Source organism: Pleurodeles waltl, chromosome 7, assembly GCF_031143425.1.
Source record: "Pleurodeles waltl isolate 20211129_DDA chromosome 7, aPleWal1.hap1.20221129, whole genome shotgun sequence".
Taxonomy (NCBI): Eukaryota; Metazoa; Chordata; class Amphibia; order Caudata; family Salamandridae; genus Pleurodeles; species Pleurodeles waltl.
The window spans coordinates 916,982,552-917,008,670 of record NC_090446.1 but is presented as its reverse complement, the minus strand read 5'-3'; the positions used below and the strand labels follow the sequence as shown (position 1 = coordinate 917,008,670).

The following is a 26,119-nucleotide window of genomic DNA, read 5'->3' as shown; positions in this document are numbered from 1 at the left end:
AAAGTGTGCTGAGGCCTGCTAACCAGGCCCCAGCACCAGTGTTCTTTCCCTAACCTGTACTTTTGTATCCACAATTGACAGACCCTGGCATCCAGATAAGTCCCTTGTAACTGGTACTTCTAGTACCAAGGGCCCTGATGCCAAGGAAGGTCTCTAAGGGCTGCAGCATGTCTTATGCCACCCTGGAGACCTCTCACTCAGCACAGACACACTGCTTGCCAGCTTGTGTGTGCTAGTGAGGACAAAACGAGTAAGTCGACATGGCACTCCCCTCAGGGTGCCATGCCAGCCTCTCACTGCCTATGCAGTATAGGTAAGACACCCCTCTAGCAGGCCTTACAGCCCTAAGGCAGGGTGCACTATACCATAGGTGAGGGTACCAGTGCATGAGCATGGTACCCCTACAGTGTCTAAACAAAACCTTAGACATTGTAAGTGCAGGGTAGCCATAAGAGTATATGGTCTGGGAGTCTGTCAAACACAAACTCCACAGCACCATAATGGCTACACTGAAAACTGGGAAGTTTGGTATCAAACTTCTCAGGACAATAAATGCACACTGATGCCAGTGTACATTTTATTGTAAAATACACCACAGAGGGCACCTTAGAGGTGCCCCCTGAAACTTAACCGACTGTCTGTGTAGGCTGACTAGTTCCAGCAGCCTGCCACACCAGAGACATGTTGCTGGCCCCATGGGGAGAGTGCCTTTGTCACTCTGAGGCCAGTAACAAAGCCTGCACTGGGTGGAGATGCTAACACCTCCCCCAGGCAGGAGCTGTGACACCTGGCGGTGAGCCTCAAAGGCTCACCCCTTTGTCACAGCCCAGCAGGGCACTCCAGCTTAGTGGAGTTGCCCGCCCCCTCCGGCCACGGCCCCCACTTTTGGCGGCAAGGCTGGAGGGAACAAAGAAAGCAACAAGGAGGAGTCACTGGCCAGTCAGGACAGCCCCTAAGGTGTCCTGAGCTGAGGTGACTCTGACTTTTAGAAATCCTCCATCTTGCAGATGGAGGATTCCCCCAATAGGGTTAGGATTGTGACCCCCTCCCCTTGGGAGGAGGCACAAAGAGGGTGTACCCACCCTCAGGGCTAGTAGCCATTGGCTACTAACCCCCCAGACCTAAACACGCCCTTAAATTTAATATTTAAGGGCTACCCTGAACCCTAGAAAATTAGATTCCTGCAACTACAAGAAGAAGGACTGCCTAGCTGAAAACCCCTGCAGAGGAAGACCAGAAGACGACAACTGCCTTGGCTCCAGAAACTCACCGGCCTGTCTCCTGCCTTCCAAAGATCCTGCTCCAGCGACGCCTTCCAAAGGGACCAGCGACCTCGACATCCTCTGAGGACTGCCCCTGCTTCGAAAAGACAAGAAACTCCCGAGGACAGCGGACCTGCTCCAAGAAAAGCTGCAACTTTGTTTCCAGCAGCTTTAAAGAACCCTGCAAGCTCCCCGCAAGAAGCGTGAGACTTGCAACACTGCACCCGGCGACCCCGACTCGGCTGGTGGCGATCCAACACCTCAGAAGGGACCCCAGGACTACTCTAAGACTGAGTACAAAAACCTGTCCCCCCTGAGCCCCCACAGCGCCGCCTGCAGAGGGAATCCCGAGGCTTCCCCTGACCGCGACTCTTTGAATCCTAAGTCCCGATGCCTGGGAGAGACCCTGCACCTGCAGCCCCCAGGACCTGAAGGACCGGACTTTCACTGGAGGAGTGACCCCCAGGAGTCCCTCTCCCTTGACCAAGTGGAGGTTTCCCCGAGGAACTCCCCCCTTGCCTGCCTGCAGCGCTGAAGAGATCCCTAGATCTCCCATTGACTTCCATTACAAACCCGACGCTTGTTTCTACACTGCACCCGGCCGCCCCTGCGCTGCTGAGGGTGAAATTTCTGTGTGGGCTTGTGTCCCCCCCGGTGCCCTACAAAACCCCCCTGGTCTGCCCTCCGAAGACGCGGGTACTTACCTGCAAGCAGACCGGAACCGGGGCACCCCCTTCTCTCCATTCTAGCCTATGTGTTTTGGGCACCACTTTGAACTCTGCACCTGACCGGCCCTGAGCTGCTGGTGTGGTGACTTTGGGGTTGCTCTGAACCCCCAACGGTGGGCTACCTTGGACCAAGAACTAAGCCCTGTAAGTGTCTTACTTACCTGGTTAACCTAACAAATACTTACCTCCCCTAGGAACTGTGAAAATTGCACTAAGTGTCCACTTTTAAAACAGCTATTTGTGAATAACTTGAAAAGTATACATGCAATTTTGATGATTTGAAGTTCCTAAAGTACTTACCTGCAATACCTTTCGAATGAGATATTACATGTAGAATTTGAACCTGTGGTTCTTAAAATAAACTAAGAAAAGATATTTTTCTATATAAAAACCTATTGGCTGGATTTGTCTCTGAGTGTGTGTACCTCATTTATTGTCTATGTGTATGTACAACAAATGCTTAACACTACTCCTTGGATAAGCCTACTGCTCGACCACACTACCACAAAATAGAGCATTAGTATTATCTCTTTTTACCACTATTTTACCTCTAAGGGGAACCCTTGGACTCTGTGCATGCTATTCCTTACTTTGAAATAGCACATACAGAGCCAACTTCCTACAACACGGTTCTAGGTGTGATTTTGTATAGTTGATGGAAAACCCCAGTTTGTGAAGGGTTTGTATGACAAATGTGGTGTCGTTTTCGCATTTTTTTACTGTGTTGGTCTTGATTAGCCAATCGTCTAGGTAAGGGAACACATGTATCTGTTGTCTCCTGATGTGTGCTGCTACTACTGCTAGACATTTTGTGAACACTCTTGGTGCAGTTGTTATTCCGAATGGCAACACCTTGAATTGGTAATGTATTCCTTTGAATACGAACCGTAGGTACTTTCTGTGAGAAGGGTGTATTGGTATATGAAAGTACGCATCCTTTAGGTCTAATGTGGTCATGTAATCTTGCTGTTTGAGCAGTGGAATGATGTCTTGTAGTGTGACCATGTGAAAATGGTCCGATATGATGTAGGTATTTAGTGTCCTGAGATCTAATATTGGTCTTAATGTTTTGTCTTTTTTTGGAATTAGAAAGTACAGGGAGTAAACTCCTGTGTTTTTTTGTTGTACTGGTACTAACTCTATTGCATCCTTTTGCAGTAGTGCTTGAACTTCTAGTCCTAAAAGTTCTAAATGTTGTGGTGACATTTTGCGTGTTTTGGGGGGGATGTTTGGTGGGAAGTTGTGGAATTCTATGCAATAGCCATGTTGGATTATTGCTAATACCCAATTGTCTGTTGTAATCTGTTGCCAAGATTGGTAGAATTGGCTTAGTCTTCCCCCCACTGGTGTTGAGTGAAGGGGTTGCGTGACTTGAAAGTCACTGTTTAGGTGGAGGTGTTTTTGGAGTCTGGAATCTTCCCCTACTCCTTGGGAATTGACCCCCCCGATATCCCCTGAAACCTCCCCTTTGGAAGGAACCCTGATATGGTGTGGTTCTTGTTTGTTGGCTGGTGGTGTCTGTGGGTTGGCCACGAAACCCCCCTCTAAATGGAGTTTTTCTGAAAGAGCCTCTGCTCTGCGGGGAGTAGAGTGCGCCCATGGCCTTGGCCGTGTCTGTGTCCTTTTTAAGTTTTTCAATGGCTGTATCCACTTCAGAGCCAAACAGTTGTTTCTCGTTGAAGGGCATATTAAGGACAGCCTGCTGGATTTCAGGTTTGAAGCCTGAAGTGCGTAGCCAAGCGTGTCTCCTTATGGTGACAGCAGTGTTGACTGTTCTTGCTGCAGTATCGGCTGCGTCTAGTGAAGAGCGGATTTGATTGTTTGAGATGGTTTGTCCCTCTTCCACTATTTGCTGCGCCCTTTTTTGGTATTCCTGGGGAAGATGGTCTACGAGAAGTTGCATCTCGTCCCAGTGTGCGCGGTCATATCTGGCCAGCAGCGCTTGTGAATTTGCGATGCGCCACTGGTTGGCTGCCTGTGATGCTACTCTTTTCCCTGCCGCATCAAATTTTCGGCTTTCTTTGTCCGGAGGTGGGGCGTCGCCAGATGTATGTGAATTTGCTCTCTTGCGAGCTGCCCCTACTACCACGGAGTCAGGTGGTAACTGCGAAGTAATAAACACTGGGTCTGTGGGTGGTGGTTTGTATTTCTTATCCACCCTTGGGGTGATGGCTCTTGATTTTACGGGCTCTTCAAAAATTTGTTTTGCGTGCCGTAACATCCCTGGTAGCATTGGGAGACATTGATATTGGCTGTGTGTAGCCGAGAGGGTGTTAAATAAAAAATCATCCTCTATAGGATCGGAATGCAGTTGGACATTGTGGAATTCTGCTGCCCTAGCCACCAGTTGCGAGTATGAGGTACTGTCCTCTGGCGGTGACGGCTTTGTGGGGTATGACTCGGGATCATTGTCCGGCACTGGGGTGTCATACAGGTCCCAAGCGTCTTGATCCTGATCGTCATGACTTATGGTAGTTTGCGCTGGTGAGTGCATTTGTGGCGGTGTTTGTGCCGGCGATGCCTGTGGTGGAGAGGGCGGAGGCGTGACTTTTTTAACCACTTTGGCTTGTGGTTGTGCGTCATCCTTTGGAAGTCCGATCCTTCTTTTCCTCATGATTGGGGGAAGGGTTGATATCTTCCCTGTGTCTTGCTGGATGTACAGTCTCTTTTGTGTGTAGTCCGATTCTACACTTTGGAGCTCTTGTCCAAATCTGTGCATTTGGCCACTTATTCCTTGTTCCTCTGAGTAGGATGAAGGTGTGGTATTTTTCGGCGCCGAGAGAGAATCTTTTTTCGGTTTCGGCACCGACAGAATTTTTGTTCCTTTCGGCATGGATTCTCGGTGCCGATGTTTTTCGGTGCCGGTATTTTGTTTTTGTCTCTCGGAGCCGCTTTCTCGGCTCCGAGGTTGCTCCATGGCGGTCCCTCGACCGGAGTCGGGTGTCTTCGCTATGGGCGTGCCCTTTTTCGGCGCCTTCGACGGGTCGCCTGCTTTATGGGTCGAGCCATGGCCTGTTGGCAGTGGCGTCCCCTGGGCTTTCGGTTTGTCGATGGATTTACTTTGACGTCTTACTCACAGTTTGTTGCTGTTGTGCGACGTCGGAGTCTCCGGATTCTGATTCCGGAACCGAGAATGTTTCCTCTTCCTCGTCGAAACGTTGTTTTGTCGACGTGGACGCCATTTGTTGACGCCTGGCTCTTCGGTCCCGGAGTGTTTTTCTGGACCGGAAGGCTCGACAGGCTTCACAGGTATCCTCCTTGTGCTCGGGGGACAAGCACAAGTTACAGACCAAGTGCTGATCTGTATAAGGATACTTACTGTGACATTTTGGGCAGAAACGAAACGGGGTCCGTTCCATCGGCTTCGATGTCGCACGCGGTGGGGCCGACCAGGCCCCGATGGGGGATCGAAACTACCCCAAAGTCTTCCGATGATCGGTGTCGATGTACCTAACTATCCCGATACCGAACGGAACAAAACCGACGCTTTCTTACGAGATTCTGACTAACTTTCCGAACCGAAACACGGAGCGAAAAGGAATACGTCCGAACCCGACAGCGGAAAAAAACAATATAAGATGGAGTCGACGCCCATGCGCAATGGAGCCGAGGAGGGAGGAGTCCTTCGGTCCCGTGACCAAAAAGACTTCTTCGAAGAAAAACAACTTGTAATACTCCGAGCCCAACACCAGGCAGCGGACTGTGCCAAACATGTGTATCTGCAGCAACATATGCCATCGAACATACTGTTACCTTTTAGTTTTACAATATTGGCTCGTTTCATCTTCTACCTCAGGATTTATTTACAAAGTTAATATTTAATCCACAGATTGATTTCCTTAAAATTAAAGTTACTTTAGTGTAAACAAGTGTTCAAGCAAATATCTGCACCATAGCAAGTAATTATTTTGTATGTCATCCAACATGCAGCAATCAAAGTGCTAAAAGATTTCAGACCAATATTTTGGTGGCGTTGCACTGCAACATTTACGTAGGGCTTACTATTTCTATAGGGTGCTGAAGCGCTTGCTTACATGGGTAACATGCTGAACAGTGTAGGGTTTGGGGCTGAAAGTGTCACGACGTTGCTCTGATCCCATCTGGGAAGTGTTTCCATGTTGAATGTCATGACTGAGGGGCAGTTATCGTGCCATGGGAAGCAGTGTAATGGATGAAGTGTGAGGTAAGCATGCAGCTTTTTTTGTTTTTGTTTGAGGAAGCAGGCAGTGCTGAGCAGCTCTGCAGGTGCCTTTTTGGCATTTATGTTCATAGCCCACCTAGCTGGTTCCTGCACTGGGTTGCCCATTCAGAGATCTTTTGTTTAACGTTTATGATCCTGACCAGGCATAGGTTAAAGGGAGAACTGGTGGAGAGATCTTTCTGGAAGGACTTTGTTAATATCTGCCCAAATCTGGTGGTCATTGTGAGATGCCAGGAAGTGGCCATAGTATGTTTTAAGTCGACACCTCCAGTGTTTGACTAAATTATAGTCCTTCGTTGGCCAGTAGATTGCCTTTTGGCATTTAACATACTTATAAATGACATGTTCCGCTGCAGATTCACATACTATGCACAAGTCCTGCCATCTAGTGTTGGGCTTGGAGTGTTACAAGTTTTTCTTCGAAGAAGTCTTCGAGTCACGGGACCGAGTGACTCCTCATTTGCAGCTCCATTGCGCATGGGCATCGACTCCATACTAGATTGTTTTCCCGCAGAGGGTAAGGTAGGAGTGAGAGTGAGAACAGAAAGATGTCCATGCAATGGGATAGAGACGTATGTACAAAGTTTAAATATAGAAATGTTTATATACATATATACAATTTCTTATTATAACTTAAACGGCTACAGGCTCCCGGGGAGGACGCATGTGAATCTGCAGCAGAACATGCCACGAACAGATGTACACTGGGTAAGTGACATTTTCCATTCAGTGGCATGTGTAGCTGCAGATACACATGCTATGCATAGACTACCAAGCGGTAATCCTCCCCAAAGCGGTGGTCAGCCTGTAGGAGTTGAAGTTGTCTGAAATAATGTCCTTAGTACAGCCTGCCCTACTGTGGCTTGTTGAGTTGCTAACACATCTACACAGTAATGCTTGGGAAAGGTAGGAGCTGTGGACCAAGTGGCTGCCTTACAGATCTGTCATTGGTATGTTTCCCAGAAAGGCCATTGTTGCTCCTTTCTTTCTAGTGGAGTGTGCCTTTGGTGTAATGAGTAGTTGTCTTTTAGCTTTCAGGTAACACGTTTGTATACATTTCACTAGCCATCTGGCTATGCCTTGTTTGGATATAGGGTTACCAGTATGGGGTTTTTGGAATGCGACTAACAACTGTTTGGTTTTACGAAATGCTTTTGTTCTGTTGATGTAATACATTAGAGCTCATTTTATATCTAATGTATGCAGTGCTCTTTCTGCCACTGGGTCTGGCTGTGGGAAGAAGACTGGGAGTTCCACTGTTTGGTTTAAATGAAACGGTGAGATGACTTTTTGGTGGAAAATTTTGATTTTTGCGTAGTACAATTTTATGTTGGTGTACTTGTATAAATGGTTCTTGAATAGTGAAAGCTTGTATTTCACTAAGGCTTCGTAATGAAGTGATTGCCACTAAAAATGCTACTTTCCAAGTTAAGAATTGGATCTGACAAGAGTGCATGGGTTCAAATGGTGGGCCCATGAGTCGTGTAAGTACAATATTAAGATTCCACGAGGGTACTGGTGGAGTTCTTGGAGGTATGATTCGTTTTAGACCTTCCATGAATGCTTTAATGACTGGTATCCTAAATAGGGATTTTGTCTGTTTATTTTGCCAATAAGCAGAAATTGCAGTGAGATGTATTTTGATGGATGAAAAAGCTAGATTTGCTTTTTGTAGGTGGAGTAAATAACCAACAATGTATTGTATGGACGCATCCAAAGGTGCTGTGTTTTACTTGGCAATAGAAAACAAATCTTTTTCATTTGTTAGCATAACACTGCCTGGTGGTAGGTTTTCTTGCTTGTTTAATGACTTCCATACACTAATTTGGAAGATTTAGATGGCCAAACTCTAAGATTTCAGGAGCCAGATTGCTAAATTGAGCATCGCTGGATTGGGGTGTCTGATCTGCTGTTTGTGTTGTGTTAACAGATCTAGCCTGTTTGGGAGCTTGACGTGTGGTACTATTGAGAGGTCCAACAGTGTGGTGTACCATGGTTGGCGTGCCCACATTGGTGCTATACGTATTAGTTTGAGTTTGTTTTGACGTAGTTTGTTGACTAGAAATGGAATGAGTGGAGGGGGGAGGGGGAAGCGTAAGCAAATATCCCTGACCAGTTAATCCATAGAGCATTGCCCTTCGACTGAGGGTGTGGATACCTGGACGCAAAGTTTTGTTATTTTGCGTTTTGGTTTGTGGCAAACAGATCTATGTCTGGTGACCCCCACGGGCCAAAGTGTTTGTGTAGTACTTGGGGATGTATTTCCCACTTGTGAGGAGTTTGCTGGTGATCTCGACTGAGGTTGTCTGCTAATTGATTGTGAATCCCTGGAATGTATTGAGCTATCAGGTGAATGTTGTTGTGAATTGCCCAATTCCAATTTTTTTGTGCTAGGAGGCAAAGTTGTGATGAGTGTGCTCCCCCCCTCGTTTATTTAAGTCGTTCATTGTTGTCATATTGTCTGTTCTGACAAGAATGTGTTTGTGAGCCTGAAGAGGTTGAAAGGCTCTTAGTGCTAGAGAGACTGCTAGCAGCTCTAAGTGATTTATGTGTAGCTGCTTTTGCTTGCTGTCCCACTGTCCCTGAATACTGTGATTGTTGAGGTGTGCTCCGCACCCAATCATTGATGCATCTGTTGTGAGAATGGCGTGAGGCACAGGGTCTTGAAAAGGCCGCCCTTTGTTTAAATTTGTGGGATTCCACCACTGAAGCGAATAGTGTGTTTGGCGGTCTATCAACATTAGATCTTGGAGATGACCCTGTGCCTGCGTCCATTGTTTTGCAAGGCACTGTTGTAAGGGCCACATGTGTAACCGTGCATTTGGGACAATTGCGATGCATGATGCCATCATGCCTAGGTGTCTCAACACAACGGACGGTGTAGTGATGATTTGGCTGTATTTTTGGCAACATGTTGTGGTCTTGGACTTTTGAGTGTAGCTCCCAAGTACTGCTGAATTTGGGATGGTTGCAGGTACGATTTTTGATAATTTATCAAAAACCCTAGTGTGTGTAGGGTATGGATTACATAACGTGTGTGATGCTGACACTGTTTTTGAGTGTTGGCTTTTATTAGCCAATCGTCGAGATATGGGAAAACATGCATGTGTTGTCTCCATATGTATGCTGCTACTACGGCAAGGCATTTTGTAACGACTTTGGGGGCTGATGTTATCCCAAAGGGTAATACCTTGAATTGGTAATGTTTTCCTTGTATAACAAACCTGAGGTTTTTTCTGTGAGCTGGATGGATGGGTATGTGAAAATACGCATCTTTTAAATCAAGCGTTGAAATGTATTCGCCTTCTTTCAGTAATGGGACTACATATTGTAGTGTCATCATGTGGAAGTGTTCTGATCGAATATAGAAGTTGATAGTCCTGAGATCTAATATTTGCCTCAGTGTTTTGTCTTTCTTGGGAATGAGGAAGTAGAGTGTAAGGAAATGCCTCCTTGGCATGGTTACCCCCTGACTTTTTGCCTTTGCTGATGACACGTTATGATTTGAAAGTGTGCTGAGGCCTGCTAACCAGGCCCCAGCACCAGTGTTCTTTCCCTAACCTGTACTATTGTTTCCACAATTGGCACACCCTGGCATCCAGGTAAGTCCCTTGTAACTGGTACCTCTGGTACCAAGGGCCCTGATGCCAGGGAAGGTCTCTAAGGGCTGCAGCATGTCTTATACCACCCTGGGGACCCCTCACTCAGCAGACACACTGCTTGCCAGCTTGTGTGTGCTAGTGGGGATAAAATGACTAAGTCGACATGGCACTCCCCTCAGGGTGCCATGCTAACCTCACACTGCCTACAGGTATAGATAAGTCACCCCTCTAGCAGGCCATACAGCCCTAAGGCAGGGTGCACTATACCATAGGTGAGGGCATAAGCGCATGAGCACTGTGCCCCTACAGTGATTAAGCAAAACCTTAGACATTGTAAGTGCAGGGTAGCCATAAGAGTATATGGTCTGGGAGTCTGTCATGCACGAACTCCACAGCACCATAATGGCTACACTGAAAACTGGGAAGTTTGGTATCAAACATTTTAGCACAATAAATGAACACTGATGCCAGTGTACATTTTATTGTAACATACACCCAAGAGGGCACCTTAGAGGTGCCCCCTGAAACCTTAACTGACTACCCGTGTAGGCTGACTGGTTTTAGCAGCCTGCCACACACCAGACATGTTGCTGGCCACATGGGGAGAGTGCCTTTGTCACTCTGTGGCTAGTAACAAAGCCTGTACTGGGTGGAGGTGCTTCTCACCTCCCCCTGCAGGAACTGTAACACCTTGCGGTGAGCCTCAAAGGCTCACCCCCTTTGTTACAGTACCCCAGGGCACTCCAGCTAGTGGAGTTGCCCACCCCCTCCGGCCACGGCCCCACTTTTGGCGGCAAGGCCGGAGGAGATAATGAAAAAAAACAAGGAGTCACTGGCCAGTCAGGACAGCCCCTAAGGTGCCCTGAGCTGAGGTGACTGACTTTTAGAAATCCTCCATCTTGCAGGTGGAGGATTCCCCCAATAGGGATAGGGATGTGCCCCCTTCCCCTCAGGGAGGAGGCACAAAGAGGGTGTAGCCACCCTCAGGGCTAGTTGCCATTGGCTACTAACCCCCCAGACCTAAACACACCCCTAAATTCAGTATTTAGGGGCTCCCCAGAACCTAGGAACTCCGATTCCTGCAACCTAAGAAGAAGAGGACTGCTGAACTGAAAAACCTGCAGAGAAGACTGAGACACGAACTGCTTTGGCCCCAGCTCTACCGGCCTGTCTCCCCCCTTCTAAAGACACTGCTCCAGCGACGCGTTCCCAGGGTCCAGCAACCTCTGAAACCTCAGAGGACTACCCTGCATCTAGAAGGACCAAGAACTCCCGAGGACAGCGACTCTGTTCCCCAAAGACTGCAACTTTGCAACAAAGAAGCAACTTTGAAACACCACGTTTCCCGCCGGAAGCGTGCGACTTTGCACTCTGCACCCGACACCCCTGGCTCGACTTGTGGAGAACAAACACCACAGGGAGGACTCCCCGGCAACTACGAGACCGTGAGTAGCCAGAGTTGACCCCCCTGGGCCCCCACAGCGACGCCTGCAGAGGGTATCCCGAGGCTCCCCCTGACCGCGACTGTCGCTTCAAAGACCCGACGCCTGGTAAAGACTCTGCACCCGCAGCCCCCAGGACCTGAAGGATCTGACCTCCAGTGCAGGAACGACCCCCAGGTGGCCCTCTCTCTTGCCCAGGTGGTGGCTACCCCGAGGAGCCCCCCCCTTGCCTGCATCGCTGAAGAGACCCCTTGGTCTCCCATTGATTTCTATTGCGAACCCGACGCTTGTTTGCACACTGCACCCAGCCACCCCCGTGCCGCTGAGGGTGTACTTTTTGTGTGGACTTGTGTCCCCCCCGGTGCCCTACAAAATCCCACTGGTCTGCCCTCCGAAGACGCGGGTACTTACCTGCTGGCAGACTGGAACCGGGGTACCCCTGCTCCATTGAAGCCTATGCGTTTTGGGCACCACTTTGACCTCTGCACCTGACCGGCCCTGAGCTGCTGGTGTGGTAACTTTGGGGTTGCTCTGAACCCCCAACAGTGGGCTACCTTGGAACCAAACTTGAACCCCGTAGGTGGTTTACTTACCTGCAAAAACTAACAAACACTTACCTCCCCCAGGAACTGTTGAAAATTGCATTGTCTAGTTTTAAAATAGCTATATGTCATTTATGTGAAAACTGTATATGCTGTTTTGCTAATTCAAAGTTCCTAACGTTCCTATCTGAAATACCTTTCATTTGAAGTATTACTTGTAAATCTTGAACCTGTGGTTCTTAAAATAAACTAAGAAAAGATACTTTTCTATACAAAAACCTATTGGCCTGGAATTGTCTTTGAGTGTGTGTTCCTCATTTATTGCCTGTGTGTGTACAACAAATGCTTAACACTACTCCTTTGATAAGCCTACTGCTCGACCACACTACCACAAAATAGAGCATTAGAATTCTCTTTTTGCCACTATCTTACCTCTAAGGGGAACCCTTGGACTGTGCATGCTATTTCTTACTTTGAAATAGTACATACAGAGCCATCTTCCTACATAGAGGGAATAGACCCCTGTTCCTTTTTGATGCAGAGGCACTAGTTCTATGGCTTGTTTGGTTAACAGTGCCTGCACCTCTGTTTGTAACATTGCAAGATGCTGCGATGAACGTTTGCACGTTTTTGGGGGACTATCTGGAGGAAACTGTGTGAATTCTATGCAGTAACCATGTTGGGTAATTGATAGTACCCATGAGTCTGTTGTGATGTTTGACCATTGATCGTGGAACATTTTTCAGTCTTCCGCCCACAGGGGATGTGTGTTGGGGGAAGGTGATAACAAAGTCACTGTTTGTTGCTAGTGGCTTGCTTTGCAGATTGGAATTTTCCCCTGGATTTGGGAAATTGCCCTCTGAAGGACCCTCGAAATCCCCCTCTTTGATATTGTGTTTGGTATGAGGGCTTTGTTTGTGAGGTGGATGGCTCGGAGGACTGTGGCCTGAAGCCTCCACTATACTGAGGCTTCCGAAATGTCCCTCTGTATTGAGATGAATAAAGCATTCCCATCTCTTTAGCAGTGTCGGCATCTTTTTTCATTTTTTCTATAGCTGTGTCCACCTGTGTGCCGAATAATTGCTGTTGGTTGAAGGTCATGTTGAGGACAGCCTGTTGGATTTCAGGTTTAAAACCTGATGATCGGAGCCATGCATGGCGCCTAATGGTAACTGCTGTATTTATGAGTCTAGCGCTGATCTTATCTGGTTATTTGTTATTGCCTGTTCCTCCTCTACTAACTGTTGAGCTCTCTTTTGGTGTTCCTTGGGGAGATGTTGAATAATGTCCTTCATCTCATCCCAATGAGCCCTGTTATACCTAGCAAAGATGGCCTGTGAGTTCGCTATGCGTCACTGATTGGCTACTTGTGACGCTACCCTCTTTCCTGGCGCATCATACTTTTTACTTTCCTTATCTGGAGGGGGTGCATCTCCATAAGAGGACTGCGAGTTAGCTCTTTTCCTCGCTGCGCTGACCACTACTGAATCGGGGGGCAGCTGTTGCATGATAAACACTGGGTCTGAAGGTGGTGGTTTATACTTTTTTTCTACCCTTGGGGTTATAGCCATTCCCTTAACCGGCTCCTGGAATATCGGGTGGGCATGTTTGAGCATACCCGGGAGCATGGGTAGACTTTGGTATGTTGCGTGTGTTGAGGATAGAGTATTGAACAAAAAGTCGTCCTCAAGTGGTTCCGTGTGCATGCTTACATTGTGGAAAGCTGCAGCCCTAGCCAAAACTTGTGTGTAGGAGGTGCTATCTTCCAGTGGAGAGAGCTTGGATGGATAGCACTCTGGGCTGTTGTCTGACATAGGGTCATCATAAAGATCCCATGGATCTGTGTCTTGATGCGACTGCATAGTGTGTGTGGGAGACTGTGCAGTGGGTGTAGCAGGCAGAGACACAGGTCGTTGAGGAGAATGTGGAGGAGACTGGGCTGGAGAAAACTGGTGTGGCAGAGATTGCTCTCTTGGGACTTTAGCCTTTGGCTGATCAGTGTCCATACGTCCACGGAATGCCAGCTTTCTTTTAAATTTGAGGGGCGGTGCTGTGAGGATCTTGCCAGTATTCCTTGTGGATCTGTATCCTGGCTTGTTAGTCATCGAATTCCTCCATTTGTTGAAGCTCTTCCTCAAATCTATGGCTTTCTTTAAGCTGTTTTGAAAGTCCATGTTCCTCTGTGTAAGATTGTCTTTTCGGCTCCGAAGCCGGTTTCTTCGGCACCGATATGCCCAGGGGGGTAGTAGGCCTCGGTTCCGAAAGGGACTTTCGGGGTCTTGACAGGTCGGTGCCATACTTTTTCGGAGACTGTGTCTCAACTCGAGTCCGAAGACTTTGATGCGGGTGTGGCCTTTTTTGGTGCCGAAGGTGTTACTTGGTCACAGCTTGATTTTTTTCGGGGGGAGCCATGGCCTTCCGGCAGTGGCGTCCCAGAGGCCTTCTGTTTGGTCTTGGTCGGGGCAAGCGTACTTACATGCTGGCCCGCTGTCAGTGGTCAGTCGACGTCGGATTCGTCCAAATCTGATCCTTGAACGGAGATGGCAGTGTGGATCATCTCTTCTTCCGCGTCGAGGCGTTCAGTGCTCTTGGACGCCATTTGTAGTCTTCTCGCCCTTCGGTCTCTCAAGGTCATTTTGGAACGGAAGGATCTGCAGGCTTCACAAGTATCCTCTCGGTGATCTGGTGACAAACACAGATTACAGACCCGATGTTGATCTGTGTAGGGATACTTGGCGTGGCACCAAGGGCAGAATCGGAACGGGGTCCGGTCCATGTGGCTTCGATGCTTCTTGCGGTCGGGCCGACCAGGCCCAAATTGGGCGCGGGTACCCCGAAGGAGTTTGTCCGCCGGTACCGAGGTGTCGATGCAATATGGGGCGCGATCGAGAACAATACTGACAAATTTTCAGCTAATTCTAAGTTTTCCAAATCCAACAGCCAGAGTGAAGAGGAACACGTCCGAGCCCGATGGCAGAAAGAAAACAATCTAAGATGGAGTCGATGCCCATGCGCAATGGAGCCGAAAAGGAGGAGTCACTCGGTCCCGTGACTCGAAAAGACTTCTTAGAAGAAAAACAACTTGTAACACTCCGAGCCCAACACTAGGTGGCAGGACCTATGCATAGCATGTGTATCTGCAGCTACACATACCACCGAACACATATATTTATATATATATTTACATATTTATTTATTTTTGGCATTCATATACAGTTATTTTGTACCTGTTCAACTAGTGATGAGTGGTTTATTGTTGTAGAGTATGCTTATTAGAATGACAGGAAAGGGAAGAGAAGTGGACTAAGTGTGGGCTAAATGAAGAGAAACAAACCATACAATCTTTGGTAGAAATGTTGAGGCTAAAAACAGTGCTAGAGCAAGGTCAAATGTATAACTTCTAAACATGAAATAAAGCATATAATAGTGCTTACTTTGGAAGAAGTCCTTCAGTTCTGACTTGTCCACATCATGAGGCAGGTTACCAACAAAAAGCTGCTGGTTGTCTGGATACCGGATCATACGCCTTGTGTCAAACTCTCCTTGTTCACCCTCTCGGACTAAAAACATAGAAGTAGGAATTAGAATTCATGATTCAGAATTCACAATAAACCCACCTTGTACTTGGGAAAGTAGGTCTTGAACCTCTAAACATACTAATTTTTTCTGACTCACCAACTCATTCATACATGAAATAGAGTTAATGGATTTGGAGAGAAGGTTACTATAAAATTTAAATATTGAAGCAGTCATCTTTTCAGTTAATCTCTTGTTATACCTACATTACTAGAACATTGCTACAGATCAAGAACACTGAAGCTACACAAAGGATGGATTGATACTATTAGCCTTGTACGAACATGGTATCTAATGTACAATCACTATGAAATCCATATCTATGAAGCATATGTTGATTTACTTTTTGTGCTTTTAACTTGTTAGTAGTGACTGAAGTATATCATACCAGGTCTCGGTCCTCTAGGGGGTGGCATGGTGGGCCGCTGCTCCCTTAGCCTCAGGTCTCTCTGAGGTGGTCTCTGAGCAGACACTTGAGAGTCTGGCTTAGATTCTGGACGCGGCTGCATAAGTGTACATAAGAAGAATAGACATATCAAGTTTACATACTGACCAATTACACTGCCAAGCCAGAAGAGAGACTGCATCTTACCAAATGCTCTTAAAAAGCATGCAAAGAAGAGATGTACATTTATCAGGTTAAATAAAGGAGAGGAAGATTTTCCCGGTACTGCTGGACAGACTATGGCAAATTAATCAAGCATGTCTTCAATATATTAAGTCAGAGGTTTAGCATGCTTATTAAAGGAGATTATAATCATTCAAACTGTTCCTAGATGTACTACACTGGAGTTTCATGTTTAAAAAAAAAAAAAAGTAGGAATCAGCCCAGTTGAAACTCCAGAAGGAATATGTTACTTACCCTACAAGCATCTGTGTGTGGCATGTAGTGTTGTAGATTCACATGCTTTGCATACTTCTGCAATCTAGTGTTGGGTCTGGATATATGTGCAAGTTTTTTGTTTTTTTTCTTTTTCTAAGAAACCGCTTGAGTCACAAGATAAAGGGACAACTTCTCTTGGTGATAATGCAGATGGGGATCGACTCAATTGTTAGAATGTTTTCCCGCAGGCAGGTGAGAATGGAGTGAGTAAGCATCAGTAAAGAGATGTCATGCAAATGAGATTGTAGAAATGAACTGCAACAGCCACAGGTGACCAGGAAGGAGGACGGGTGCATGTGAATCTACAGCACTACATTTCACAAATAGATGCGTACAGGGTAAGTAACAATCTGTTTGAGGCATGCGCGTCTGTAGATAGTCATGCTCTGCACAGACTGTAAAGCAGTGCCCTCCAAAAAAGCAGTGGATATCCTGTGGGTGCTGCAGTTGTTTGGAAAAGTGTACGTAGCATTGCTGGTTCAACATTAGCTTGTTGGCGTGCTAGAACATCCACACAATGTTTAGTGAAAATGTGTGGTGTAGACCACTGAGCTGACTTACAGATGTCAGCTATTGGAGTTTTGTCAAGGAAAGCCATAGAAGGAATAGTTTATCTGTAGCTTCAGTTCTCTTGTAGGGGAATTACCATTGAAGTCATAAGTACCGAGCAGTCCTGCCTACGTGCAGGGACTCTGGAGCACTTTTCCATAGTATTCTCAAGTGTAGATGTTAGCCTTCCTTCAGGAAGGTCAGCAGAGTCACTTAAGAGATAGAAATATTATGCAGCCAATAGAAGACTACAATGGACCAATTTTTCATCCTGTACTTATAAAAGGGGCCAGGAAAATTGTGTATCTATATAATATGATGATTTTTCTTTTTTTTAGTAAAACAGCATAAATGATTTTCACAAACCAGTTTTCAATAGAGTATGGAGATGAGGTAAAGCAAGATAGTGTAGCCCCAGTGGCTGTCATTATGTGAGGTAAAAATAGAGACTGTGCCTTTAAGAAGCCAGAGTCCACCAGTATCCCATCATGCTCAGCCGGTTGCTTCAGTTCAGTATGAGCTGCAGCTTGAATGTATGTATGATTCAATTACCTCCGTCTACTCAAATGGGGAGGAGGGAGGGTCACTTATGACTTCAATGGAGGTTCCCCTACAAGAGAAGGAATAGTTTAACTGTAACTCCAGTTCTTTCGTAGGGTAATCTCTGTTAAAGTCATAGTTATGGCATGGTCACCCCGCACTTTTTGCCTGATATCTGATGTTAACTTGATTGAGTGTGTGCTAGGATCCTGCTAACCAGACCCCAGCACCTGTGTTCGTACCCTAAACTGTTCCATGCTTCCACAATTGGCACACAGCTAAGTCCCTTGTAAAAAGGGACCAGTTGTACCAAGGGTCCTGTGGCCATGGAGGGTCCCTAAGGGTTGAGGCATGTATTGTGCCACCTTAAGGAACTCCTCACCAAACACATGCATACTGTCATTGCAGATTGTGTGTGTTGGTGGGGAGAAAAAGGTAGTCGACACAGCACCCCTCCCTGCGTGCCATGCTCACAAACCACTGCCTGTGGCCTGGGTAAGTCACCCCAATAGAAGGCCTCACATCCCTAAGGCAGGGTGCGCTACACCACAGTTGAGGGCATAGCTGCATCAGCAATATGCCTCTAAAGTTTCTAGGCCCATTCTCTAGACACTGAACGTGCAGAGTAGCCATTTTGAGTACATAGGCTGGGAGTTGTCATTATGAACGCCACAGCTCCATGATGGCTTCAAGGAAGACTGGGAACCTTAGTATCAAACATCTAAGCTCAATAAACCTACACTGATGTAAGTGTTGGGTTTATTGTAAAATGTACACAGAGGGCATCTTAAAGATGCCCCCAGGAAACGCACCCAACTCTCTAGTGTGTGGCTGACCAGTCTATACTAGCCTGCCACAAACAGACACGTTTGACCCCATGGGCTTTCAAAAGTCAGGGACAAGGTCTGCCCTGGGTGGAGGTGCTTCACATCTCCACCCTGCAGGAACAGCGATACTTGGAGGTGAGCCTCAGTCTCCTGCCTGTAGTTCTGCTGCCTCAGGGCATTCCAAATAGTGGATATACCTACTCTTCCCCCAACCTGCCCCCACTCTCCCCCCCGGACCAAGCTCCACTCTTAGCAGCAGGTCCAGCTGGCAAAGTGGAGTGAGCCGTTGGTCTAGATGTTAATGTTTTGTTAGTTTTTTGAAAGCAAAAGATGATGCTGGAAACTATCCACCGGACAGGGACTATTCCAAGGTGGGCAATTCTGTATGGTCCAGATCATAGTTGAAAAACAATTTGTCTGATCTGCGGACAGCCCTTGTCTTGCAGAGATAAAATTACAAAACACTTCTCATATCCACGGAATGAAGGGTTCTTTCAACTAGAGTAGTGGGATTGTGAAACAACGTTGGTAATGAGATGGTCTAGTTGACATGGAAATCCAAAATAACCTTAGAGCGGATTTTCCGATGAATCCTCATGACTACTGGAAAACTGTATGTTTAACATAGGGCTTGGATATCGCTAACCCTGCGAGTTAATGTTACTGCTACAAGGAAAGCTGTTTCCCATGAAAGGTGTTGCAGGAATGCCTTGTGAATGTGTTTGAAGGGATCCTGCAAGAGACGTGAAAGGACTATGTTAAGTTCCCAGAGAGATGAAGGACGCCTAATGGGAGGGAAAACCTTCTAGAAAATCCTTTATTGCTGGGATTAAATTTTTTTTATTTTTTTTAAAAAGGAGGTTTTAAGGAGCATTTTCTGTAAGCATTAAGAGCTGCAAGGTGAACCTTTGTGGAAGAGAATTGCATGCCAGGTTGTATCAAATGTAGTAGGTATGGAAGAATGACATCTTCATGTCAAGTTGTGGGGCCCACTTTCTTGGAGGAACACCAAATGCAAAATCTTTGTAGGAAGCTGGCTCTCTATATAGTGCAGTAAAATGAAGCACGCTGTGCAGAGTCTAGTAGATCCCCAATTGTTATTGCAGAGGCAAAGGTATACAGGATAATGCTCTATTTTGTGGTAGTGGGGGCAAGAAGTTAGGCTTATCAGAGGGTAGTGCTAAGAATTTGTTGTACTCAGAGGCAATAAACGAGACACTCAAAGAATAAATTCAAGATTAATTTTAGAAAAATATTTTTTATATACTTTTCAACCCTAAGATCTTCTTAATCAGGTAAGTAGACTTAAGAATAAATACTTTGCAGATTCAAAAATAGACAGTGCAAATTTCAGAGTTCTCTCAATGATATCCTATGGAGGAAAGGAAATTGTTACTTACCAGTAGAAATCTGTTTGTGGCATGTAGTGTTGTAGATTCGCACGCTGTGCATAAGCTTGCCATCTAGTGTCGGGTTCGGAGTAGTACAACTTGTTTTTGTTTCAAGAAAGTTTGAGTCACAGGATCGAGTGACTCCTCCTCTCGGTAATATTGTGCATAGGCATCGAGTCCTTTGTTAGATTGTTTGTCCGCGGGAGAGTGAAGTATTGAAAAGAGTCTATAGTATGATATAAAAGATGATATATATGGAAAATGTCACTTACCCAGTGTACATCTGTTCGTGGCATGAGACGCTGCAGATTCACATGCTTTGCACATCCCGCCATCTAATGTTGGGCTCGGAGTGTTACAAGTTGTTTTTCTTCGAAGAAGTCTTTGAGTCATGAGATCGAGGGACTCCTCCCCTTTCGGCTCCATTGCGCATAGGTGTCGACTCCATCTTAGATTGCTTTCCCCGCAGAGGGTGAGGCAGGAGTTGTGTATTATAGTAATAGTGCCCATGCAATGGAGCAAATATGTATGTACATAATGTGGTTTAAAGCGATATATTTACAAATGTTCAACTTCAAACGGCTACAGCCTCCCGGGGAGGCGGGCGCATGTGAATCTGCAGCGTCTCATGCCACGAACAGATGTACACTGGGTAAGTGACATTTTCCGTTCGATGGCATGTGTAGCTGCAGATACACATGCTTTGCATAGACTAGTAAGCAGTTATTTCCCCAAAAGCGGTGGCTCAGCCTGTAGGAGTTGAAGTTGTTTGAAATAAAGTTCATAGTACTGCTTGTCCTACTGTGACTTGTTGTGTTAACACATCCACGCAGTAATGCTTAGTAAACGTAGGAGGCGTAGACCATGTGGCTGCCTTACATATTTCAGTAATTGGAATGTTTCCTAGAAAGGCCATGGTAGCACCTTTCTTTCTAGTTGAGTGTGCCTTTGGTGTTATAGGCAGTTCTCCTTATGTTTTGAGATAACAGGTTTGAATGCATTTAACTATCCACCTGGCAATGCCTTGTTTGGATATTGGATTCCCTGTATGAGGTTTTTGGAAAGCAACTGTAGGAAGTTGGCTCTGTATGTGCTATTTCAAAGTAAGGAATAGCATGCACAGAGTCCAAGGGTTCCCCTTAGAGGTAAGATAGTGGCAAAAAGAGATAATACTAATGCTCTATTTTGTGGTAGTGTGGTCGAGCAGTAGGCTTATCAAAGGAGTAGTGTTAAGCATTTGTTGTACATACACACAGGCAATAAATGAGGAACACACACTCGGAGACAAATCCAGCCAATAGGTTTTGTTATAGAAAAATATCTTTTCTCAGTTTATTTTAAGAACCACAGGTTCAAATTCTACATGTAATATCTCATTTGAAAGGTATTGCAGGTAAGTACTTTAGGAACTTTGAATAATCACAGTAGCATATATACTTTTTACATAAAACACAATAAGCTGTTTTAAAAGTGGACAGTGCAATTTTCACAGTTCCTGGGGGAGGTAAAGTATTGTTAGGTTTCACAGGTAAGTAAGTCACTTACAGGTTTCAGTTTTTGGTCCAAGGTAGCCCACCGTTGGGGGTTCAGAGCCACGCCAAAGTCACCACACCAGCAGCTCAGGGCCGGTCAGGTGCAGAGGTCAAAGAGGTGCCCAAAACACATAGGCTTCAATGGAGAGAAGGGGGTGCCCCGGTTCCAGTCTGCCAGCAGGTAAGTACCCGCATCTTCGGAGGGCAGACCAGGGGGGTTTTGTAGGGCACCGGGGGGACACAAGTCAGCACAAAAAGTACACCCTCAGCAGCGCGGGGGCGGCCGGGCGCAGTGTGCAAACACGTGTCGGGTTTACAATGGTTTTCAATGAGAGACCAAGGGATCTCTTCAGCGTTGCAGGCAGGCAAGGGGGGGGGCTCCTCGGGGTAGCCACCACCTGGGCAAGGGAGAGGGCCTCCTGGGGGTCACTCCTGCACAGGAGTTCCATTCCTTTAGGTGCTGGGGGCTGCGGGTGCAGGGTCTTTTCCAGCCGTCGGGAAATGGAGTTCAGGCAGTCGCGGTCAGGGGGAGCCTCGGGATTCCCTCTGCAGGCGTCGCTGTGGGGGCTCAGGGGGGACAACTTTGGTTACTCAGTCTTGGAGTCGCCGGAGGGTCCTCCCTGAGGTGTTGGTTCTCCACCAGTCGAGTCGGGGTCGCCGGGTGCAGTGTTGCAAGTCTCACACTTCTTGCAGGGGTCTTTAAATCTGCTCCTTGAAACAAAGTTGCAGTTCTTTTGGAGCAGTGCCGCTGTCCTCGGGAGTTTGTCTTTCTTGAAGCAGGGCAGTCCTCAGAGGATTCAGAGGTCGCTGGTCCCTTGGAAAGCGTCGCTGGAGCAGGTTTCTTTTGGAAGGCAGGAGACAGGCCGGTAAGTCTGGGGCCAAAGCAGTTGGTGTCTTCTGGTCTTCCTCTGCAGGGGTTTTTCAACTTCTTCTTGTAGTTTCAGGAATCTAAAGTTTTAGGTTCAGGGAAGCCCTTAAATACTAAATTTAAGGGCGTGTTTAGGTCTGGGGGGTTAGTAGCCAATGGCTACTAGCCCTGAGGGTGGGTACATCCTCTTTGTGCCTCCTCCCAAGGGGAGGGGGTCACATCCCTAATCCTATTGGGGAATCCTCCATCTGCAAGATGGAGGATTTCTAAAAGTCAGAGTCACTTCAGCTCAGGACACCTTAGGGGCTGTCCTGACTCCTTGTTTTTCTCATTATTTTCTCCGGCCTTGCCGCCAAAAGTGGGGGCCGTGGCCGGAGGGGGCGGGCAACTCCACTAGCTGTGGACTTCCACCTTGATGCTTTCCTTAACTTGGTCAGACTGTCTGAATATTTTGTTTTTGACAGGCATGCTGTCTCCTGTGTCCACATCGTGGGTACACAGGTGTGTCTGACCAGGGGTTAGGGAAAAGAGCTCAGCAAACTGTTGCAGGACCTTCCTACAATCAGCTTGCTGTTGACCAGAGAGGGTGTCTGAATAGATCACTCCATCCACTAAGCCATCTTTAGGGTTTGGTGAGAGGAGATCAGGGAGAGGCTCACTCTCAGCTTCCTGGTCCTCTCTGTTACCATCAACAGATTTACATCAGCCCTATCATGGAAGAGTGTAAGGAAATGCCTCCTTGGCATGGTTGCCCCCTGACTTTTTGCCTTTGCTGATGCTATGTTTACAATTGAAAGTGTGCTGAGGCCTGCTAACCAGGCCCCAGCACCAGTGTTCTTTCCCTAACCTGTACTTTTGTATCCACAATTGGCAGACCCTGGCATCCAGATAAGTCCCTTGTAACTGGTACTTCTAGTACCAAGGGCCCTGATGCCAAGGAAGGTCTCTAAGGGCTGCAGCATGTCTTATGCCACCCTGGAGACCTCTCACTCAGCACAGACACACTGCTTGCCAGCTTGTGTGTGCTCGTGAGAACAAAACGAGTAAGTCGACATGGCACTCCCCTCAGGGTGCCATGCCAGCCTCTCACTGCCTATGCAGTATAGGTAAGACACCCCTCTAGCAGGCCTTACAGCCCTAAGGCAGGGTGCACTATACCATAGGTGAGGGTACCAGTGCATGAGCATGGTACCCCTACAGTGTCTAAACAAAACCTTAGACATTGTAAGTGCAGGGTAGCCATAAGAGTATATGGTCTGGGAGTCTGTCAAACACGAACTCCACAGCACCATAATGGCTACACTGAAAACTGGGAAGTTTGGTATCAAACTTCTCAGCACAATAAATGCACACTGATGCCAGTGTACATTTTATTGTAAAATACACCACAGAGGGCACCTTAGAGGTGCCCCCTGAAACTTAACCGACTATCTGTGTAGGCTGACTAGTTTTAGCAGCCTGCCACAAACCGAGACATGTTGCTGGCCCCATGGGGAGAGTGCCTTTGTCACTCTGAGGCCAGTAACAAAGCCTGCACTGGGTGGAGATGCTAACACCTCCCCCAGGCAGGAATTGTCACACCTGGCGGTGAGCCTCAAAGGCTCACCTCCTTTGTGCCAACCCAGCAGGACACTCCAGCTAGTGGAGTTGCCCGCCCCCTCCGGCCAGGCCCCACTTTTGGCGGCAAGGCCGGAGAAAATAATGAGAATAACAAGGAGGAGTCACTGGCCAGTCAGGACAGCCCCTAAGGTGTCCTGAGCTGAGGTGACTCTAACTTTTAGAAATCCTCCATCTTGCAGATGGAGGATTCCCCCAATAGGGTTAGGATTGTGACCCCCTCCCCTTGGGAGGAGGCACAAAGAGGGTGTACCCACCCTCAGGGCTAGTAGCCATTGGCTACTAACCCCCCAGACCTAAACACGCCCTTAAATTTAGTATTTAAGGGCTACCCTGAACCCTAGAAAATTAGATTCCTGCAACTACAAGAAGAAGGACTGCCTAGCTGAAAACCCCTGCAGAGGAAGACCAGAAGACGACAACTGCCTTGGCTCCAGAAACTCACCGGCCTGTCTCCTGCCTTCCAAAGATCCTGCTCCAGCGACGCCTTCCAAAGGGACCAGCGACCTCGACATCCTCTGAGGACTGCCCCTGCTTCGAAAAGACAAGAAACTCCCGAGGACAGCGGACCTGCTCCAAGAAAAGCTGCAACTTTGTTTCCAGCAGCTTTAAAGAACCCTGCAAGCTCCCCGCAAGAAGCGTGAGACTTGCAACACTGCACCCGGCGACCCCGACTCGGCTGGTGGAGATCCGACGCCTCAGGAGGGACCCCAGGACTACTCTGATACTGTGAGTACCAAAACCTGTCCCCCCTGAGCCCCCACAGCGCCGCCTGCAGAGGGAATCCCGAGGCTTCCCCTGACCGCGACTCTTTGAACCTAAAGTCCCGACGCCTGGGAGAGACCCTGCACCCGCAGCCCCCAGGACCTGAAGGACCGGACTTTCACTGGAGAAGTGACCCCCAGGAGTCCCTCTCCCTTGCCCAAGTGGAGGTTTCCCCGAGGAATCCCCCCCTTGCCTGCCTGCAGCGCTGAAGAGATCCCGAGATCTCTCATAGACTAACATTGCGAACCCGACGCCTGTTTCTACACTGCACCCGGCCGCCCCCGCGCTGCTGAGGGTGAAATTTCTGTGTGGACTTGTGTCCCCCCCCGGTGCCCTACAAAACCCCCCTGGTCTGCCCTCCGAAGACGCGGGTACTTACCTGCCAGCGGACCGGAACCGGGGCACCCCCTTCTCTCCATTCTAGCCTATGTGTTTTGGGCACCACTTTGAACTCTGCACCTGACCGGCCCTGAGCTGCTGGTGTGGTGACTTTGGGGTTGCTCTGAACCCCCAACGGTGGGCTACCTTGGACCAAGAACTAAGCCCTGTAAGTGTCTTACTTACCTGGTTAACCTAACAAATACTTACCTCCCCTAGGAACTGTGAAAATTGCACTAAGTGTCCACTTTTAAAACAGCTATTTGTCAATAACTTGAAAAGTATACATGCAATTTTGATGATTTGAAGTTCCTAAAGTACTTACCTGCAATACCTTTCGAATGAGATATTACATGTAGAATTTGAACCTGTGGTTCTTAAAATAAACTAAGAAAAGATATTTTTCTATATAAAAACCTATTGGCTGGATTTGTCTCTGAGTGTGTGTACCTCATTTATTGTCTATGTGTATGTACAACAGATGCTTAACACTACTCCTTGGATAAGCCTACTGCTCGACCACACTACCACAAAATAGAGCATTAGTATTATCTATTTTTACCACTATTTTACCTCTAAGGGGAACCCTTGGACTCTGTGCATGCTATTCCTTACTTTGAAATAGCACATACAGAGCCAACTTCCTACATTGGTGGATCAGCGGTGGGGTACAAGACTTTGCATTTGCTGGACTACTCAGCCAATACCTGATCACACGACAAATTCCAAAATTGTCATTAGAAATTGATTTTTGCAATTTGAAAAGTTTTCTAAATTCTTAAAAGACCTGCTAGGGCCTTGTGTTAGATCCTGTTTAGCATTTCTTTTAGAGTTTAAAAGTTTGTAAAAGTTTGAATCAGATTCTAGAACCAGTTGTAGATTCTTAAAAAGTATTCCAACTTTTAGAAGCAAAATGTCTAGCACAGATGTGACTGTGGTGGAACTCGACACCACACCTTACCTCCATCTTAAGATGAGGGAGCTAAGGTCACTCTGTAAAATAAAGAAAATAACAATGGGCCCCAAACCTACCAAAATACAGCTCCAGGAGCTTTTGGCAGAGTTTGAAAAGGCCAACCCCTCTGAGGGTGGCAACTCAGAGGAAGAGGATAGTGACTTGGAGGACAATTCCCCCCTACCAGTCCTATCTAGGGAGAACAGGGTCCCTCAAACCCTGACTCCAAAAATAATAGTCAGAGATGCTGGTTCCCTCACAGGAGAGACCAACACCTCTGAAATCACTGAGGATAACCCCAGTGAAGAGGACATCCAGTTAGCCAGGATGGCCAAAAGATTGGCTTTGGAAAGACAGATCCTAGCCATAGAGAGGGAAAGACAAGAGATGGGCCTAGGACCCATCAATGGTGGCAGCAACATAAATAGGGTCAGAGATTCTCCTGACATGTTGAAAATCCC

General features: G+C 47.2%; 1 protein-coding gene across 1 annotated transcript in view; it reads right to left on the bottom strand.

The window, feature by feature from the left end:
- The window catches only part of G3BP1 (G3BP stress granule assembly factor 1), a 506,090-nt gene that overhangs the window by 215,550 nt on the left and 264,421 nt on the right, over positions 1-26,119 (bottom strand). Inside the window, exons 9-10 of the mRNA XM_069199592.1 lie at positions 15,742-15,856; positions 15,212-15,337 (exon numbers count right to left, since the gene is read on the bottom strand). Coding sequence (XP_069055693.1) covers positions 15,212-15,337; positions 15,742-15,856 — 241 coding nt within the window. The remainder of the gene's footprint in view (positions 1-15,211; positions 15,338-15,741; positions 15,857-26,119) is intronic.